At 40.9% G+C, this 22261-nt stretch overlaps 1 protein-coding gene across 1 annotated transcript; it reads right to left on the bottom strand.

The window, feature by feature from the left end:
- Positions 1 to 18443: 18443 nt before the first annotated feature.
- LOC138214519 (uncharacterized) lies at positions 18444 to 20835 on the bottom strand. Its single transcript, XM_069176217.1, has 5 exons — positions 20635 to 20835; positions 20489 to 20502; positions 20287 to 20401; positions 20036 to 20209; positions 18444 to 19324 (listed from the first exon to the last, which is right to left on the bottom strand). The coding sequence occupies exons 1-5, from the start codon at positions 20635 to 20637 to the stop codon at positions 18707 to 18709; spliced, it is 924 nt and encodes a 307-aa protein (XP_069032318.1). The 5' UTR covers positions 20638 to 20835; the 3' UTR covers positions 18444 to 18706.
- Between the last annotated feature and the right edge of the window lie 1426 nt (positions 20836 to 22261).

The following is a 22261-nucleotide window of genomic DNA, read 5'->3' as shown; positions in this document are numbered from 1 at the left end:
TGGATCTCCACTCAAACTACTCCACCCCCTTCACAACTCTGTCCGCTGCTCTGTTGTCTTCACCTTGTCTCCCCCACCCCGCCCACCCCCACCCTCCGGCACCACCAAGTGTTTTCCTTGCACACGTACACACATACACACTCACACACGTAAACGCACACTCGCGCTCGCACGCATACAGCCGCTCTCACCCTGCACTTTTCGACCAGCTGACTCTCTTTGCTCTCTCCACATGCACGCACACGCGCACACACGGGAGTGCGCTCTCTCTCTCTCTCTCTCTCTCTCTCTCTGAAGAAAACCTCCTCTCTCCCCGCCCCGCCCTGTTCACAACAGCACACTGCAAAAAACAAACCTCTTTTTTCCTACAGGCTGTTGGTCAGTGTCCAAATCCAACATGCTGCAAAACAACTGAGAGAATGAGAGTTTTAATAGAGTTTTACACCAACTTTTTTTTTTTTTTTTTAAAGAGCCTTAACAATCCAGGGCTATAAGAGTGGAGGTTGACAACTTTTTGCAGTGTGTCCCAAACCTGATTTCATCCCTCCAAGCAGAAGGAAGCCTCCAGCTGAAGTGACACAGTCATTAGTGTCAAACCATCCATCTGGTGTCACTACTGCAGGTTTATCATATGTACCTGCTGTATAGCCTGCAGGATATTTTCCTTTGTGGCAAATCTAATCACGAATTTATACCAGAACACCAAACAACAACAACAATCAGCACCTAAAGGCACATTAGAGCTCAAACTTTACATTTAAAAATAAAAAAGAATGATAAGGTCACAGTCTCACTATTGAGGACCATAAACAGACAGCAACTCCTAATGAGATTTGATAAAATAGTACACCACATGCAGATTACAACAAGTACACTGTGAACCCACTTTTTGGGACAACATACATACAGTGTTTTATTTTAACAGGGGCTGAAGACAAACATTTTGAACACTGCTGATAAGAGACCCCCTTACCAAGCAGACAACAAATAATGACATCTTAAGAGACAAATATTAACTGAAACCTTCTCACCCATACTGTTTGCAAATTTCTTTAAATATGTATGTTTCTTAAAAGCCTTCTTGACACTGCCAAGAGTAAAATTTAATAACTAATTTCAAGTCTCTAACGCCAAATATTGCTCACAGCTTCAGTTCAGTTCTTCACTTAATTATCGTCTGGAAACGCGGCTCGCATTAATGTCCCCTCAACCTGTCTGAAGGGCGGACCAATAAGTGAGCAGTGTCAGTGGGTAAGTACAAGATGACGTTGAAGAAAAGACATTTTTTTAGTTGCAGCAGTCAAGACTTGGCGCACACTGATTGGTTAAAGCTGCTCCAATTGTTTCAAAATGAACCTGAGGGCAACACCCAGTAGGATGCAACGAGTACAAACAATTCCCTAAAAAGCGCATCAAGACCTATACATTGAATTAGGCTAGCACCCACATGCCCATACCAGTCCTATAGTGTCACTTCGAAACAGGAAATATTAATCCGGTCTCTTCTTCTGTGTGTTTTGTCAGAGGTGAAACAAGTTATCAAATTTAATCTGGTCTGCAGAATCCCTTTGTGTCTTCAAAGACAGCTCGAAGGCCTACTTCAGACTTACTCTTACTCTCCTGATAGGGTAAGCCCTTTCCGTTTCTCTCTAGTAACATCTACGAGGTGCAATCATAAAGTTCAGAGACTGCATCTATATAAAACCAAACACCGTACCTGATTTAAATCCTGTAGTCCACTTGTGCAGTGATACACCCTAACACCTGAAAGGCTCCCTGAAAGCATCTCAAGCCCATCTACCATTCGCGCTGGATCTCCTCCAAAGTGTCAAAATGACGACACTACAGCTTGAACTTAATTTTACGTAACAGAAAGAAGTCAGGAGCTAAATTCGGTGAGTGTGGGGAGGGGATAGTTTTAGCTAGGCGAGCGGCATGGTTCTGTTAATCCACCACTGTGGTCCTGACTGAAATATCTCGACGGGTTTGCCTTACATTTGGTGCAGACATTCACGTTCCCCACAAGACAACTTTAATGAACCGATTAGCTTCCTGATGTTAGCTTTGAGCTCAAAGCACCACTGCACCTACATTGAGTCACACAAAGCTGCCAGCATGACTGTAAACTCTTGATCTTCCTAACTGTCAGCGTATCAGATGAAGTGACAGCCCTGCAGGTAGCCCCCTTTAAAAGAACTGTATATTACAGGAGTAATTTTGGTGTATTTGTCATTTTTATTGATCGATGAATTCTCCAGATAAAATTCAACAGCAACAATATTTGGCGCAAGTAGCTGAACATCAACCAACGCCCCAAACTGAGAAGAGTTAGAGCATTACCATCTCCAATTACACGGCTCCCAATATCACTACTAATGCTGCCATTAATGCAGTTTAACTTCTCTTACAGGCCACAAATTGTTTGTACTGTTAGATAATCCCTGGCACCTCCTCCCTTTCAGCCATCCATCAGGCAGTGGCCATTTACGATCAGGTTTCACCCACTTACAGGTTAACTGAACCCTCCATCTTATCTGCTTCCAGACTGAGGACACATGTTGGGGTTGACAGCAGATAAGCAGGAAGCTCGGAGAAGTAGGTCCAGGAAGGAGAGTTTTATTTGAACGTAGCTATTCATACACAACATTCACTTATTTCAAGGTTAGACACCTCAGCTGAAGCCTCCTCTGCCACACGGAGAACCCAGCGACTGCCCGGATGGAGAAGTAAATTGCTTCACTCTCGCTTTGAGCACACATCCTCTTGTTTGGGGTTTGTCCATGAGCTCGAGGCAACATGTGCATGAGGCTTCCTGAGATTTTCAGAGAAAAGTCTGATCTGTAAATGGGTCAAAGGTTCAGGCTACAGAACCAGGGCTCCATGTAGGGCCTCTGTTTACAAAACCAACATCAGGAGGTACACTGGAAAAACATATGGGGTATCAAACCACCTCGCCATCACATGGGAGTGCTTTCCACTCAGTTGAAGAACTTGGCAGGACTTCTGCAACATCTGCAGCAATTCTGTAGCATTCATGCACATTAAAGGACCGCAATTACTTATCAGATTAAACATTTCAAGCAGTGAATTGTGGTCCTTTTAGGTTACATGGTACTTGCAGTAGCCTGATGTTTACAGCAGCTGGAGCAGAATATCGTCATTCACACGAAATGGTTCGACAGCACGATCAACAACCCCGACCCCGGCCAGGGAGGTCCAGAAGGTCGAAGACTCTTCAGCGCAGCAGATTGCCCCATATTTTAGCAAGAATATGATTGTATATGGATGGACGGAAAAAGATTATGGATTACGGTGCAGAATAACTGAGATGTTTCTGTGGACATTTTGATACATTCCATTTTTGGGTTATCTATAATGACAGCCTGAGGGTGATTTATTTAAGTAGGTTAGTGTCCGCTATCACATGTGACAGCTCCTCCACATTTAGCATAGTTACTACCAACTTTATTGTTTTTTTATGGTTTGTGCGAAGATGTTTGTATTGCTTTATTTAGATCAGTCTGGCCAATGGGCCAAGCAGTCACATCATGTTTTTTTCATCCTCAAAATTCTACAGTGCATGAGCGACAATGGCATTCGTAAGTACTCTACTGTATCTTCATCATCATCATCATTAAGTCACTGTGATGAAAATTGTGCAAAACTTATCAGTTACTTCTGCTGTTTTCATGGTTGTTTTTTTTCCATTCTAATGGCAACATACATTGGTACAAAGCATCAGGGCCACCTAAAGACCAAGATGATATCGACATTTCATTCATTTTAAACAAAACATCTTTCTCAACATCACCAATGTAGAGCTGAGCTTAAAGGATGGCACTAACAGACCACAAATGTTGTGTATTTAGTCCAGTTTGGAAAATAATGAACATACTGATGGACAACGGAGAAGAAAATTATGCTGCAATTTTTTGATGGATGTTTTAATCAATCATACAAACATCATATCACCTCTTTCTTATTATTTAACTACATTTTAAATCTAAATAGGGAGAGTGGTGGGCAGCCAAAAGATCCATTTAGGATGGATTTTGGTTTAACTTTTACATAAATTAAACATTATTTGAAGCTCTGACATGTACAATTGTTTACATTTTCCTTTATTCTAAAAAATAAAAAACTTTTTACTACACTCTTTACAATTTTATGAGAGCATTTATGGACAAAACTCTATAACTATTTATCTCGTCTTTTGAACGATGTGAAACGACCACATGTACACATACACGCTTTAAATATAATTGAGTAACAAAATGTAGTTTGCAAAAAGGCTTCTGTTAAATTATTTAGTCAAAACCATAGTGTGGCACTTTTATATAGACATGAATGTCTGTTGTGTTTTTTTTAAGTTTTTAAATGTCTGGTCTGACATTCCCACGGTAAATGAATGCTTACTAGGCCAGTAACACCAGCTACTTTCCGGTTCAGTCCTATGCTAATTTAAATGGGGATTAAAAAAGTTCAATCCTTTCGGTTTTCTAGACTTTGCAAATATTATCGGAAAAAATTGGTCAAATTTGGATGATGAAACAAGACATTTAGCGGGAGTAGTGACCCCTAATTTATCCCCCGTACAAAGTCAGCTATGGCGGAGTCTATCGCGTAAACTTGAGTTGACTGTTTTTGTAGTTAATCTCAGTGTAGGTTTAAAGCCTCAAAAACAGATTATTCACAGGAAAGGTACGGTATATTTCAGCCAGGGAGCCTGTAGCGTTTTGTTCTCACTGCAGCATAACTTATTCAAAGAAATTTAATTAAAATTTTAAATTTTTTTTTAAAAAAGACGTGAAAGAAACCATTATATAAGAATGCAGATTAAATGATTTTCAACTTGTAAAAATGTCAAAACATTGAGAACAAGGTTGTGTTAGAGAAGGTTTTCGGACTATCTGTGGTCTGTATGCCCCCTCACGTTGATGCACTGATTCCAACATCAAATCCTGTGTTGGCAAAAACCAGAGGGCCAGCTTTTAAGACGCGAGACCCTCAACCACTTCAAAGCACAGTGCCTTCTAGGAAATCCAACAAACTTTAAAGGCTGAGGCCTGGCTCGGTCCGACGGCCAGTTCGTCCCACTGCTCTGTTTGTTTGCATTCATAGGTTAACTGTAACAGAGTTATGCAATCGACAACGGCAACAGAAACAGCCCAACGCTTCCCACCGAAGTGGGGCAGCCGCACAAAAACACTGACTTGCATAGTGTTTTGGAAACACAAGAGAAGCGTGGCTGTTACATAAAAATTCCACTGACCCTTGTTGGGAAATAGTTTGGTATCCCAGATGTGATTAAATCAGTCTCTCTGAGGCTTTGGGAGGTCAACTCAGACACACAACACATCGCTACTCACACCACCACCAGGGACTAAATCGTCTCCAGTTGTAAGCACAGTTTACAGAATGCCCACATGTGATGCCTAACAGGATAAAGTAACATCAGAGCACAAACCCAGTCTGAGTGTGTGTTTTGATGTGTGAGACAAGATCCCTTAAATGGCTGTGTAACAAATTCGGTGTGTGAAACCTCCGAGAGCTCGGCGGAGTAAAACAAAACTCCAGCCGAGCCACATGGAAACCAGGTCATCGTGACATTGTGGGTCTGTGCTTCTGTGTGTGATGCTTCTCGTTTCTTCCAGGGTACAAAGTGTGTACTTGCGGCATGTTTTGTAGGTGATTCATCATGCGAGTGTGTGTTTGTGGGTGTGCCCGTGTGGACAACATGTCTGCGGTTAGGTGGTCTGAGGGCTGTGGTCGACAACCTACTGTTTTTTTTTATTGATGTTCACCTCCGAGCTGAAACATAATGTGGCACAGAGGTGGAAAATGTGGCTGATACAGCAAAGATATGCATGAAGGAAGGTAGGAGAGAGGATTAGTCCTTTGTAGGGACGGCTGTGTGGTCCATCAGTCACCACTTTGGTCCAGACTGAAATATCTCAGCAACTACTGGATGGGTTGACGTGTCATTTTTAATATTTAATTATTGTTGAGGACATTTTTTTTTTACCTTTATAGTATTGAGAGTATGCAGATAAGGAGATATAAATATGTAAATATGGGAGATGACGTGCAACAAAGGTCAAAGTCAGGTTCTAACTGCTACCAAGTAGGTCCAGGTTGCCGTAATAACCTCTGCACCATCAGTGCACCTTTGGTTTTTGACACTGTCACCAGCTGCGCTGGTGTTTGGTGCTTATTAGTAAATGCTAGAATGCCATCATATGTAAGTAAGATGGTGAACATGGTAAACACAATGTTAACATGGTCATTGTTTCGATTAAAATTATAATTTCAGAGGGAATTCGTTACATTCTGTCTCTCTTTCCTCTGAACACTCCCGACTCCTAGTTAGGAGATTTTGATCCTCTTACTTTAGGTTTTCTTTGGGGCAACACAGTATGGTTTAGGAATAATGAAACCACAAGCTTGTACAATGTACAATGGAGGAGTGATTTTCTCCTCCTGATTTATAGCACCAAACTTGGCACAAACGTTCACTTAAGCTGTGTTCAAATTATCTACTTGTCCAATGAGTAGTGGATAATATCAAGGACAAGCTAATAGTCCGAACACAGCACTAGTCTCAAGGATGAACTGAATACACTTTGGTGGACAAAGGCCACAGGTCAACGGTACTGTGACCTCACAACTGTCCCATCTGTCTGTTCCATTCTCATATATTAGAAACACCTTGAAGGAATTTCTTCAAGTTTGGCACAAGCGTTCACTGGGACTCAACAAATACCTGATGAGAATTGTGTGGTCAAAGGTCAAAGGTCACTGTGATCTCACAAATTGAGTTTGTGGCTCACAACTAAAAATGTCATACTTGAAGTGTGACAATGTTTCAGAGAAATGCTTAATAGGATAAAATTATGAAGTGATAATATTTGATATCCAAAAGGTCAAAGGTCAATTTCGCTGTAATGTTATGCAAAACACTTTTCTTGCCATTATTCAACACCATAAATCAGGAACAGAGGAGGAGATTGTGACCATATTGCACATTTGTTCAGATACTGAATCTTGGGTGTCACCTTGAAACTGAGCTGATTGTATAGATCGTCAGCTTGAAGATGTGCATGAAGCATCCACATTTTAGAATTTGTAGCTTCTTTGCCGCAACATCCATATTTGAAGCATCGTCTACTGTCAGTGACAACTTTGTGATCTTGTGATTTTATTTGCTTTACGTTCCATCAGATCCATTAATGTATTTCAGCTAAAATAAGGTAAATCACACCTACTGCACGCAAAGATCTTTTCTAAAAAAATCTGTGAATACGTGTTTATTTATAAATACCTCTGATGTTCCAAACTTGCTGTTCAAAGTTTATGCTTCAAAATATATCTCTGATTTAATTAATTTTCCCTAAATCAGCCAACCATGTAACTCCTGACACAAAGACAGGATCTTCTGTATTTTACTGTTGCTTTACAACTAACCCTGGTTGTTATAATTTCAAGCCTCATTAATCCCTAAAACCTTGGTAATCATTAAATTTAAATTAGTCACAAAATAAAAAAATTCCCCCACATGGGATTGGGATATAATCAGGCATCTACATTACAAACTTAAATCTTATTAAGAGCTTGGAACACTATGTTTGGATTCAGAGATTTTGGTTCCTCTTGGTGCCGATAAGCCCTCAACTGCAAGCACACAAGTACATTTTAATTGTTTTATTAACAGTAAATCTATATCCAGTCCGGGCACTAAAAAAGACCCCCTTGATCTCAACTTAACAAAAAAAAAAAACGCTGCTGCTAATTGAGGGAAGGAGCTCCCTTTGTTTGAGGCAGTTTAGATGAAGTGGTGTCAGTACCAGGAAAACTCAACAAGAGTGTTATTCTACATTTTTTATTGATTAACTAAACATTGAGAAATTTGACCGATTATTTTGACTTGTTTTGAAAGAATTTCATTGTGTGTTCAACCTAGATTATAGGACTCATGATGGACATTATTCACAGCCTGTTCACTTTGTGTGTGTGTGTGTGTGTGTGTGTGTGTGTGTGTGTGTGTGTGTGTGTGTGTGTGTGTGTGTGTGTGTGTGTGTGTGTGTGTGTGTGTGTTTCTGAAATGTGTGCTGGGCCCCGCTCCCCTCCAAAGTCGCTTAGAGTGAGTCAGGAGATCAAAGTCGAAGCTGTAGATTAATCCACCTAACAGGAGCTTTTCCACTCATAACAGAACATTCTTTTCATTCTCACTGCCTGGTACATCAGTGCCACCGAACCTCAGCGGTCACACCAGCACATGGATCTGAAATCAGACCTTTGGACTCTCATTTTAAACACAGCTACAACATATTGGTCATATAGGTCTATAGAGTGGAGACTCTTCTGTCACACTTTGGGGAATTATATCTATAAGAAGGGCAAACTATGAGATTGTATTTTATTTGTATGAGTGTGATAATCCAAGGTATCCTGTTTCGTCTGACAATCTGCACCCTTCCCTCTTGATCATGCAATGTGATTGGCTGCTGTTAGACTGGTACAATGATATCTGTTGTCAAGAGAACAAAGAGTTGATGAGTTTTACAACTGCATCTATACCAAGTATTTCCGAGTCATATGGCCAAAAGTGTTTTAGAATTTTGTCCATGTCATATGATTTGAGAACGCGTCGCTGGTCGGTGGTCAATCCAATGGTCTGTTCCACATGACGTTCTTGCGCACTAATACTCACTATTTGAAGTGCATAAGTACGTTCACACTGTCAAGTACAGAAACATGCAGTGTACTACAAGTACCAGGATGATGCACTCTAAAGAGTCCGAACGGTTCACCCTAAACGGTCGCCATTTTGGCGACATAGAGGAAGTGTGCGGGACCACCGAAGTAAAGAATTTTCAAATTAAGGCGTCTGAGGAAGCTGCAGCTGTTCCTGAACTGTTTTTCACTACTGCTGCTAGACAGAAGCCATCAATGTGTTTATGAAGGGTGTTAAACAGAGGGCGCAAAAACATGTGATTTCTGGGTAAAATAATTAAAGCAGCAGATAATTTGGCAGGTGATGTACTCACATGCTGAGGTTATTTCCTGTCAGTGCAGAACAACAGTGTGCGATTTGAGTCAACACTACCCTGTCAAAATACAAGTACTACACAAGTAAGAGTCCGAAGCTTTAAGAGCACTATTTGTTAGTACACTGAGGGAAGTATGTCATTTAGAAACAGAGCCCAAGCTTCTGTAGGGAGAAGCTGCTTTCATATCCACCAGTGAGGGCTGATCAAGGGCTGTTTTTACTGGGTGAAGTGAAACATCTTGTTCTACCAAGTTTATCTCCATCTTCCCTGCCGGAAGCAGCGCGCAGCAGCTATTCCCCATCAAACAGAGAAATCATTTGTAATGGTATCGCACAGAGTGGGCCTGTGTTTTGTCTCAGCGAGAAGGCCTCAGGCGTTGTCAGGCAGATGTTTGGGTTGGATCGCCGTGTGGTGGAACGCCACCCTTGCATCTGGCTCAGGCTCTGCAGGCTGCAGTAACAGAGCACTGAGAAAGCAGGGAACACAACTCCCCTTTCAATAGCAATAGCATGATAGAGGAATGTTCTCCTTGCATCTCCCAAGTATTTTCTTTTATAAGCGCACAATAAAAAAAAAAATTAAAAAAAAGACTTGAGCAATAATTATTTGAGGAATTTAATTTTGCTCCGGCTAAATCAATTGGAATGTTTGCATTGCACCTCAGAATCTGCGTCTGTCCCGGCTCCACAGGTTTTCATTACGAGCAGAGCAAATGAATCCTGAGAGTGAAGCTAGCATGAAAAATCTGTCTCGTCAAGTAAAAGATAAACATCACAATAAACAACTCTGTGCAGAGCACAAATGAGATTTTAGGAGTAATAAACAAAAATACATTTTTCTATATTAGTCTTTCAGCTTGTCATTACGTGCTCACATTCTTAGACAGTAATCTATCACTTATACCGCAATCATATCTGAAACATCTGGAATAACATCATAAATGCTAAATAATCCTTGATAATTGGTAATAATCAACATTTTACGATAGTTTAGTTGAGAGCGCACAAATATTTTACACATTAAATTGCCTCCATTGGGCCTTACAAATGAAGAAATTGTACTCCAGTAAGCGATTATCAACTCTGGAAATGCTGCTCTGTAATTGCAGATTCCTGATATATTCAGCTACTGACTGTGAAACAGATTAAAAGGAAGTTTTCTAAGGTTATGAAAAGATTTTCTCTCTACACCAGGGAGGCAGGGAGGCAGTTCCCTCCCATCATGCCCTGTCGCCCTCTTTAAGTATCAGCTATCTGCTGCCAAGAGACTGACTGGATATTAATAGCAACACTCCCAGAATCTAAACCACATTTGTTTAGGTCAAGGCTGAGCTCAGTGTCCATTAAACAATACAGAGAGACTCGAATGACTCTGGCAGCATAAAGAGGAATGAGAGATAAACTAAACAGATATCCGATGTTCAGATGGAAAAGTCAATTGAAGAGGGTTAATCGTTTAAACTCTGTGAGGGTGAGTGCACTGTACGTGCGTCAGCCAGCAACTTGGAGTCTCGCTGGCCGAGCTAGAGTGGAGTAAGGGTGATTTGTGAGCCCTGTAGCACAAAGGTCAACTGTAAAATGAGGAATCCAAGAGCTTTTTGAACCATTTAATCTCCAGTGACCACTTTTGATCAGACATTTATCATGATGTACTGAGTTCAAGTTAAAACACTTTTTATGCAATGTGTACACGTGATTCTTCATGTAATGTATGAGGATAACTGTGTTTAGACTATTGACGTCTCCGTGAGCTTCAGGTCTCTGAAACAAGTGCACTTTGTTCGTAGGGATGACTCTGTAAAACAGTGACACCAGGTGCTCAAGATTCAGCAGACAAGAAACTTCCATGTTTGTGTGCACATTTGTTCATTTCATCTTTTTGAGAAAAACCAACAGGTCTAATAACTAAAGGCAGTCACTCGGTATCTCAATTTAAAACCTAAATACGGAATGAAGTGCAAATACACAATCCAAAAACTCTGAATCCACAGGCAAAAAAAAAGAAGCTTAGACATGAAAGCAACTAAGAACCGACAGGGACACATACCTTGGCACAAACATCCACAGGAACAAACAGGCAACTGAGACAATTATCTGACGAACAGTGCTAAACACACTCAGGAGTAGAGGACAACGAGAGACAAATGAAACCAATCCACCAAGGGGCAGACAATGGTGAAGTAGACCAGGACACAATGACTAGTAGTGGCTATAAATTAAAACAGGAAACACAAAACCCACACTGAAACAAGGACTACAAGACAGAAAAGAAATCCAAGCCATGACAGCTATACCCACAACAATCTGAGTCGAGTCCTTTTTGGTGGCAGATCTTACTGCTGCCACCTGCCTACTGAAGGAGCCATTTTTCTTGTCCACTCTGATGGTGTTTTGTTTTTTTGGTAGTGGAGCAAACTGTTGGTCAGGTGGGTTGGGGATTTTTGGCAAGCATCTCACCAAGAAAGGCTCATACCATGACCATGAGGAAGTCATATCGCTGAGTAAAATAGTTTTGATTCAATGCAGCCGGGAAGTTACCCGTTTGGTTTTGGAATAAAAGTCATTTCAGAGAAGTCCACATTATCATTTTGTCTTGGCCCAGCGGAACTTTCCATTTAAGGTGGCAGTGAAAGGTCAAACAGGAGCAAACCTGAAGAGCATGATGTAACCTGTAAGACGGTGGGTTTGTACCGGCTGACTGTGGCTGGATGACCGGTACCTGAACGTTCCCTTTTAAAAGTCATGCTTCATTTTTCTCAGAACAGCAGGAACAAAATCTAACAGTAAGAGGGGAGGAGGGAGGGGAGGAGGAGTGTGTGTGTGTGTGTGTGTGTGTGTGTGTGTGTGTGTGTGTGTGTGTGTGTGTGTGTTTTCTCACACTGTTCGCATGTGTGCATGACAGAGTCTGTTCTGCAGGGCCGGGTCTGAACCTTTAATATCTCTGGAGCTGGCTTCCCCCCAAACCCGCACACATCTGTCCATAATCTGAAGACAAGAAGAGAGGGCAGAGAGGAAGCATGTGCAAAAGAAAGATACAGTCTGTGTGTGTGTGTGTGTGTGTGTGTGTGTGTGTGTGTGTTGAGTTGTCCCAAGGAACAAGAGTCTAAAACCTGACACCTTTTAAGACCTATGCTCCTGTCATGGTTAATTTCATATAATAACAATGACACACTGTTGTACACAGCATGCCGGACCTGTGAACATGCACACACATCCACATGTGCTGAGTGTGTATGTATGTGGTGAGCAGGGTTAGGTAAACAGTAGCGCTGATAACTCTGAGGTTAACCCGACCACTCTGATTGGCTTATCTCGTTTATAATGGCTTCAGGAACCCTGGTTTGGAGCCAATAAAAACAGAGGAGGGAACACTCTGCCCCAGTCAATGGCAAGAAAACATGTTGTGCTGAGACACGGCAAAGGAGACAACTTGTGAGGAGAGGGACATGTTGAGGTCTTGGTCACTGTATAGGAGATATGGTCTGTCATTAATCTTTCCTCTTGGAGGTGAAGTCACAAATAGACTTTTGTTTTAGCTGTTGGACACAAATGTCGGGACAGCTAGCCTTCACATTGGCAGCTGTACAAGGTGAAATTATGTCAGTGTTTTATTTACAACTTGTTGTGAACATGGCTCATAAGTACCCAAAAATCACTGAATGCAGGTTGAACCAGGAGAGCTGTTGCTTCCTTCAAATGGAGTCAGATTTACGATGTTCACGAGAAGAGTCCATATGATCGCGCTCTTTGACCGACGATGTTGGAATTTTATTAAAAGCTCAAAGTTCACAAGTTGTGTTTGCTAACATTTTACAAAGTGGCAGAAGTTTATTTTTTGTTGGATGATAAGTTTATATGTTGTAATTTAAGTCATATGGTGTTTTAATTTTTTATTTAATAATACATCAGAGGAAGTTGTTATGCTCCCAAACTTTGCCCCATACCATTATGCCTTTGCATTTCTTGCATTATGTTAGCCACCTGCTTGCCTGGTAAATTGTGAGCCTCTGTGGCTTCTAGACAGCGTCCATGTTGCTGTTGCCTAGCAGTGGTGTTGTTATGACTATACCACTTGAACATCGAGCATACAGTGCACACAGCTTCCCATGTTGTAGCCACAAGCTGTTCATGTAAAGGCACATATTTTAGCTATCTTACTGTAGCTGCCAAGCTAAGTGCAAGATACACCTCTGTATGTAGACCTCTGCACGAGCTGAAGGTGGGCAGACTTGTGCTAGCATTTATGTAAAGTCATCAAAATAATAGAGTTGCAGTCACAAGAGATGTTGCTCTCCATTCATTTCTAGACATGTTTGCTTCCTGTCATAAGCCTTCCCCTTTGTGCAGGGTCAATTTAGATTAAAGTTTGGAATTAAAACTGAGACACTCTCCAGTGTCAAACCAGTTGTTCAGGGAATAATTATAACCACGTGCAATGAAACAATACAAGCAGTAGAGAGGGAGGGATACTGCTTTAGGCTTTCAAGGACAGTGACGAGAGTTAGGCAGATTATATGTTAGAGTTTTAAATTGAGAGAAACAGCAGCCAGTTTTGTAATCCTGCTCTCCCTGCCAGAGGTGACAGCATGACTTTTCCACACCCTGAGCAGAAGTGATGTAGTGGGATACACGGCATCACTGCCAGGTGTGGCCACAACAAGTACAACGGGATCCTGAGTGTGGATTCAGAGCGTCAGTGACCAATTGCTCCAATTGCGTTGTCCAATAGTTGGAACAAAAGTACCACAACTGTGATGTGGTGAAACCAGTAAAAACAATCGAGAACACCTGTGGGAGCATACCATGGGTGTACTGGTCCTTTAAATATGATTGCTCCTCTCATATCACAATTTTACCCAGGGATAAAATGTTGTATACAGTGAGCCAATAGTTTACATGAGCAATGGATTCTTGACATATATTTGTTTGCTAGATGGAATTTAATTGGATAAAAAAAAAGGCCAAGACATATTCTCAGGAGTGTTTGTAATAAAGGAAGAGAAAACCAAACCTCATTCCTCCTCCTGAATGCATCAGCTGGCCTCAAACCTGAGAAAAAGTCTTTATTGTGCTGTCCAGGCCTGAGCTGTTTTTATTGGAAGAACGGTCTTGGTAGCGAGCTCTGGTGCTGGTTTAATGAGTGGTGTGCGTCAGCAGTAGAATGTAGGGGAAAGGCCACAGTGTCCTTTTGCAAAAAGGTCAAATTTAAAAACTGTAAGAGAGCGTGTGTGCTTGTAGGCCTGATCGTGAGCACAACCACACCTCGCACCAGTGAACCCACTGTCTATTTGATGTGAATTTATACGAGCAGAACTCATAGTAAACATCATATCATATAGTATACAAGGATGGTTTTAAAGGGAACAAGCATACAAATTAGGTCCTTGCCGTAAAATAAAACGACCCACCTATCTCTTTATTTGACAGCACATATGTCTGTTGCAGGAGGGAGGGGGAGGGAGGGGAAGGGCGAGCTGCACACATTAGTGCATTCTAAAGTGATTTTACTGGTAAGGTTAAATTATGAGCTGCTGTGGCGCTGCATAGCTCTGAGCTCTGGGCAGTACAGTGAACGCTGCTGATTACACACACACACACACACACACACACACACACACACACACACACACACACACACACACACACACACACACACACACACACACACACACACACAGTCCTGTTTCCATCACTTCCGAGGACATTACACCCATTTCCAGGACTCTAACTCGAATTCCTTATCATACCTACTACTCCCCTTACCCTAAACTATTCTTAACTTCACCCTAAACTTTAACCGAACATGTAATGAGTTACAATGTGTCCCCACAATGTGCCAATTTACTGTAGGTCCCCACAACAGCAGTAACACAAGTACACACACACACACACACACACACACACACACACACACACACACACACACACACACACACACACACACACACACACAAACACAGCAAGCAATTTAGTCAAAGTGAGCCCCTAAATATAGCTACTGCACAGTGTTATTATCACAGCAGGGGCAATGCTCTGTTATCTCTCACCCTTCACTCCCATTGTTTTACTACTCCAGCAGATGACAGCTTCACTGAGACTGCATGGGGCCCTTTTGCTCTCTATATGGCCTGTTATATAAGACCTCCACTGACGCTGCTTAGTTTCCTGTATTTTCCAACAGCACCACTGTACTGTGTGATTTCATGTTAGTTGTTTTTTTTGTGCTAAAGAGGAGGAGGTCTCTCCACTCTGTGCCACGGTCACCCTCGCATTGTTCTTTTATTTTTTCTGTTTATCCCAGTGACAAGAATGGAGTTGGCCTTGAAGGCAAGGTTGACCAACCATGACGCATGAGGAAGAGGGGAAAAAAAAAAACAGGAAACAAAACTTCATCAGTGTCTGTGTGCTGCAGTGGATTACACGACACACACACACACTCAGAGACTGTGAGCAACACCTGGACTCTGATTGGAGGGGTAGGCCCAGTTTTTTACACGCACACGCTCATACACACCATAGGGAGCATTGTGTTACTTTCTTTTATAACAGAGCAGTGACATGAAAATGTCCATCACGGGCTGGCTGAGTCACCCATTCAGAGCTGGCCACATTGAACGCTGTGATTGGAAGTGGTGGCCTGGTGATCCGTCGAACCCCCCTGCTGCGCTGCCCGGCGGTTTGGATCAGTGGTTGCAGACAGACTAAACAACACAAGACGCACACATTCACAAATATCCATTCACAAAAGCTATTGTTAACTGAATGTGTGTAGCAAGCATTGGCCTGTTTCAGCATGTCCCAACAACAACAAACATACAGTTGACTGGGTTGTGAGTACGACTGGTACATACCAGGGGCAGCTTAGCATTAGTACTACAAAAGATACTGTGTACACAGGAGCACAAGCTGTACGCTTCTGAGGGACCAGGATCGGATGTGATGGCTACCTTTTTCAGAGAAAGGAAGTCTCGACATCAGGTCTGAGTAGGGGGACCAGATCCAACAAACCACCCGCCAAAGAGTATGTTTGTGTGGGACAATGTGAGACACGTTACTGATGCTGAGAAGTAGTTTAAAATCTTGTTCTTAATCCCACAGTCTGCTGCCCTGCACGGTTGGGAGTGCTGCATTGTGTGATAAGTTATTTCAGCAACTCCTTATCCATCTGTCAATCATCTTTGGGTTCAGTGGGGACATTTATGTCCTGATTTTAGAAAAACATATGTCCTATTGTGTTGACTTTTGAAAAGTACAGAGCCAATCAAAATGTGGGGCATTATCTCTATATGGGGGACATGGGACAAGCGATTAAATGCAGGTCGGTCCTGGAGTCCTCTAGACACTGGATTTGAATGACTCCTAGTAATATAAAACTATCATTTTATATTAGTAGGATTTATTGCAAGACTTTTATGTTGTGGTTGTGTTAAAAGACGAGTGTAAAATAGTACCCACAATTATGTATTTATAAGTGTATAATCACCTGAAACGAAGATTAATTGTGTCTCCGTTAGCTCAGAAGGAGCCCTTCATATCTACATAAGGAGCGGGTCCTCTTCCACAGAAGAAGCCATGTTTCTACAGTAGCCCAGAAGGGACAAATCAAGTACGGGTTCTGGAGGAGGCCCTTCACGTTTTTTGGGGACTTTCGCGGCCACTGTAGCTTTTCTGACACACTTGGAAGAGGAGGGTGACGAGGGGTGGTCAGTTGGTTTCAATGTGCAACCTCATTAGTATATGCCGCTAGACTAAATACACTACTTCTTTAAGGGTAGAAAAGAGGATATTTTTACGTGTATCTACTTTACTCTTTACAAATGTGGAAGTAAATCAGTAACTGAATAGACAAAGAAGTAGCTGAGTTTAGATAATGAAGAGATACTGCACTGTTATTAATCTTCGGGTATAAATGCACCCTCATGTGCACAGCGATGATGACGTGTGTTTGTTTCTCTGACAAAAATGCTCTAATGCATTACAGGGCGATTAAACAAAGCCTACGTTAGATCGGAGACGATTTGTCAAATGAGCATGACTCAGATTTTCCAGACATGAAACAGAGAGGGCAACTTCAGTGAAAATATTACGGTCTAACTGCAACCATCTGTGTTTGTGAGCACGCGAGTGTGATGCAGCATTCATCATCTGTGTGCGTGTTCTCAGGTTTCAAAGTACTACCAGGGCATCTGCTTCCAGGTCCTTATATTACTGTACAGCACGGAGGACCGTCTGTTCCAACAAAGATTAGAGGCATGAATTACATGAGGTGTAAAGACAAATTCACATTCTGTCTCCTGGATGTCACCGAGTGCCAGTGTTTTCATCAGAGCGGGCCGAGAGGTCAGACAGGATTTCCCCCACCGGTAGCAGTTGGCTGCGGAAATATAGACCTGAAAACAAACATGTTGTTGGACAGAGGGCCGCAGGAAAAGCCAGACAAAGCATCTGTGACGTAGCAGCTGAAAATAAATCCCATCACTCACCAGACGTTTCCTGAAGAATGGCATTTTGTTTGGTTCTTAAGACTTCTGATTTAATTGAATTTTGTTTTCATGGTTTTACATCAGTGTAGACTGAATGTCTTTTCCCCTGTAGACCTAAGATAATACTGAATGGCAGTTGAAATATTTGCTCTTCCTCTTGCACTATGATTTTTGTCTTTCCTTTGAAAGTTGTAATTTTATTCTGAAGACCACGGCATGTTTTCTGTCTTCGTTTGGTGTCGAAGGAACAATGGGCCTTTTAGGGTAGAGTGGTTCATCTGAAGAGGAGCGTCAAGACTTTATTCACAAATAGCATTCAAGTTTAGAATTTGCATTCAAATTTAAAAAAAAAAAAAAATTGTTTAGCCTTTCACATGCTAAAGGATAATCTGTACCCTGCACAGTACATTGCAAGTTTATTTTCTAAGTTGGATAGACATATCAAAATTTTTGACTACCTATCAGCATTGTGTCCACATTGCCCTCCACAAACCTGCTCTTTACCCTACATGATGGGATCTGGGCACAGTAGTCCAATCATATTCAAGGTCTGATGAAAAAAATGTGATGTAGCTGTAAGTGGCTTGAAATGTGAACAAAACAATTGCTGAAATAACTGAACATGTTTGTGCTGCCATCTAGTGGTGCAGATCAGTGCTGCTGGACAAACCCACTGGAGAAAAGTTACAAAATCACCAGTCCAAAGTCTCTCTATGACTTTTGTTTGTGTTACATCACACAGAGATACTTTCCCTACACTTCATACTTTAGTTCAAATATAGTCCATATCTGTTTCATTTGCCTGCACTGTGTTTTCTTTTTAGATCTTAAAGACTCCAAATGTATAAAACACCTTACAGGGATTTAGTGGAATCAACAAATAATCAGCAAATAAACATGTTGTTTTTTTCATCACAATCTGGTTTTATTGTTAACAACATGTTTAAAACATCTTTTGCATGAGGCATCATTCAAAATGTCTTACAATTATAGCCATTAGTCTTGACAATGCACATGACAAGGAGCTGCAGCATGAACAGTGTGAGATAATAAAGCATGCTATGTTATGTGCCTACAGCATAATAGATTGATGAGGAATCAGCAGATATATCAGGACACTTTGTGATAAAAGACCAAAACCCTTTTTTGGAATATCTCCCTCTATGTAAGACTACTATGCTAGTGCGTTGTAGAATTCACCATTCCAATCTATAATCGGGTTATTATTAAGCTCAATCTCAAGCGCCTTATGAAGACTTTGTTGGGCGTTCTCCCTGTTCTCAGGTGTGAAGGTGTTAGATGTTGGTCGTGATTGGCTTTTAACATCTACCTCATTTTTGAGCAAGTTGCTCAGACTTTCAGGTTCGGCACAGTTGCCATAGGGCCACACCTGTGTTTCCTGTGTTTCCAAGCCAAACAAATTTGCACACGATTTACAAGGATGTATTGGATCTCCTTTTCTCAGGTTAAATGCCTCACACTTGACAAATGTAGGTAGGTTGAAGGTTCCATCAAAGTACTCCTTCTTTCTCTTGACTGGATAGTAGGTCATCACTGCCCCGGCTACATAATCATCCCAGGCGCTACAACAGGAGGCAGCAATCACAATTCTCCCAGGTCTTAGGCCAGTGGTGGACATGGAGACTCCATAGTACCTGACTGAATTTTGGGTGTTAGTGTGAGAGACACAGATGGTGGAGGAGACCAGAAATCTTGGGTTCAGAGGCTCAATGAGTTCCTTCAGACTCCGCTTTATTTGGTCTTCATTCTCAGGTCTTTGCTGCAGGACGATCTGGAAGCACAACAAACATTATCAAATGTTATACCTGCAAACTGGGATTTACTTTCTTCCATTTTGGAAATGTGAAAGTAAACATTAATCATCAATGTGGAAATGAGGTAGCATTTAGTTTTTATTCAAGTTGTTCTTTAAACCGTTTTTATTGTGGTTAAATTCATTTAAAAAAAATGTCAATAGTTTAACATATAGTTTTATTATATATACTAGGTCATGATTCCTAGCATGTACAATAACCTTTTACAATATGAGAATATTTCTTTTTTTTTTGTCAGTTTATTAAATATCTTTAGAGTTTTTAAATTTTAACATGTCACCTCAAGGGAAGCCGTAAATAATTTATAACAGATTCAGAGTTGTCTGTGCTGCTTTAATTCTTTACACTGATTTCTCTCCGTTTTTGTTGGCATTTAAAATTATGTGGACTGGCTCTTGAATGGAATGTTTTATGGACATTACTTAAATCTTATTTATTCATGTTTTAAAAATTTCAACCGCTTTCCGCCTATTTTATTGTCTTTTATCTATTTAATTGGTTTATTTTTCGTTTCCCGTAGCTTATGAGCATTAAATCTCAAACATTTGAGTATGTTATCACTTGAGTATTTATTAGGTTCTTATACTTGCCTATATAAAAACTGCTGTACAAAAAAAAGTCTTATTGACATTGTGTAAAACAAAGATAACACAGTCAGTATGTCTTACCATGTCCAGCACACAGGAGAATGGACTCCGTTTGGGAAGTTGAGATTCATAGAAGAGAAAAGGTCTGGGATATTTCATCTTCAAGGCCTCTACTATCTCCTCATTACCGATGATTTCTTGTGGAGAAAAGGGGACTTCGTTGATTTTCCCCAGAAAGAAAATGCTGTGAAGAATCTGTTGAGCCAAAACACATTTACGTATTTGAAATTTGAAAAAGCCATCACGGTTGTGTGTTTACAACTCTTTATTACCTCATCCACAAAGTGTTTACTGCCTGGAGTCTTGTTACACCAGTCCACCATCGTCAGGATAATCTTGAAGGCATTTGTTTTGAAAGGGTGTTGATCTTGCAGAAAATCGTCGGTTCTAAAATGATAATGATCGATGTATTAAGGAGATCAAAACACATTACAGGAGTACAAAGTTGAGGCTCAGCAGTTTCAGCAGACTCACCTCTCTGCGTCGCCCTGTTTCAATCATCGGACAAAATAAATGCATGACAGTTAGATAATTCACTGATGAAATGATTAAAACGGCAATACCTTATAATTTGTATTAATCAGTAGCTGAGAGGACGACAGTAAAAAGCTGCTACTCACCATCGCTGCGGTAAGAACGAAACTAAAAGTATTCAGCGACACTGCGTCACTTATCAACCAACGCCTTAAAAGACATGTGGTTTACAGTAAATCCACATTCACACTCGACTTTGACCTGTCATCATTTGATCAGAGAACAAAGTTGATCCTGACCATGATACGACTAAGCAGATCATATTGTACATCATCAAGAGCTTTAGATTAAGAGTTTACTCTGATACAGAAACAGGACTGTCCCATTGAGACCGAGAATGTCATAAAGTCTTAAATCTCACAACTTCTGTGTATTATTGGATTGTTGTATTTCTAAAGTCAGACAGATTTAATGATGACACACTGACAGAAATGGTATAAACTTTTCCGATCACAGCAAAGCTGAAATAGACACGCCCATCCCCTACAGCAAAACATGAGATGGCGCTGAAGTTACACGTTGGACTGTAGTGGATGAAAATGAAACCTACTGCATCCTTGGAGCCACGTGATTTACAGGAATATGAACGTTTTCCCAAAAGCACACGGTTAGGGTTAGGAAACAAGAAACAAGTCAAGAAAAACGTTGTCACCTCCTGAATTTGAACTTCGTCGTACTGCATGGCAGTCTGTGATTAATGCCACCAAAAACTGTCGTTTGGACTTGGTCTCAAAACCTTCAGTTGCAGGACTTTGGGCACATGATCCGATATATAAATATAGATATATATATCTATATCTATATCTAGATACACATACACACACACACACACAATCAAACAATAGCTTGAGAAAACAATAAGCACACAGACACAAGCAAGTATTGAGTATGGACACTTTAATTATGTCAGTATAATTGAATGTGATTATACAAATGAAATGAGCAAGACAATACCTGAACTACATTATGCTGGGAGTAGCTGACATCATCAGCTGAAGATTTGAGAACAAACCAGTCAAACATGTTTTTACTGTGTGCAGTTTTCCGGCTCAACTTGTCATCCAAGTCTTTCATTTTCCTCCTATAGTTCACAGAAATGCACATTCAGTGTTTGTTTGTTTGATTTGTTTCATTCATTTGATAACATTTGAAACATTGATGACAGACTGTTTACAAATGATTTAATGAATTGACTGTATTCCTGCCGCTGATGCAAACCACAGTAAGCAACTATATTGACAAAAGTTACAAAGTCACAACTTCCTTCTGTAAGATTTCACAGTTTCTATCAAAACTTAAAAAAAAAAAAAAAAAAAAAAAAGGCATTTTGGGGGGAAATTTCAAAAGATCAGAAAGCCAGCAACACACTGAAGTGTGTACAACATAAGCAGTATCATATTAATCACCCGGCCTTGCTTTGACATTAGTGTGTGGCCATGTGATGCAGTTATATTTCATGCCAAATAATACTTTCATTTCTTTTAATTGCTTTTAAAATGATGAATGCTTTTTTTGAAGCCTGCCCCTTCTTGTAGGCAAACACCACCATCTGTAAGAAAAAAAAACATCATTATGAAGCATAGTCCATGAGAAGCCCAAAACATATCTAATACTGTGTTGTCAACATCATCGAGGGAGCTTTGAATGCGAGGTCGGAGTCTGCAGCAGGCGGTGAGGGAGATGGGGTGAGGGAGAGCAGCTGGACACGGTTGA

The sequence above is a fragment of the Embiotoca jacksoni genome, unplaced genomic scaffold (genome assembly GCF_022577435.1).
Source record: "Embiotoca jacksoni isolate LCO1_2020_lvr unplaced genomic scaffold, fEmbJac1.0.p SCAF_7, whole genome shotgun sequence".
In the NCBI taxonomy this organism is placed as follows: domain Eukaryota; kingdom Metazoa; phylum Chordata; class Actinopteri; family Embiotocidae; genus Embiotoca; species Embiotoca jacksoni.
This window is presented reverse-complemented; position numbering and strand designations above follow the sequence as displayed.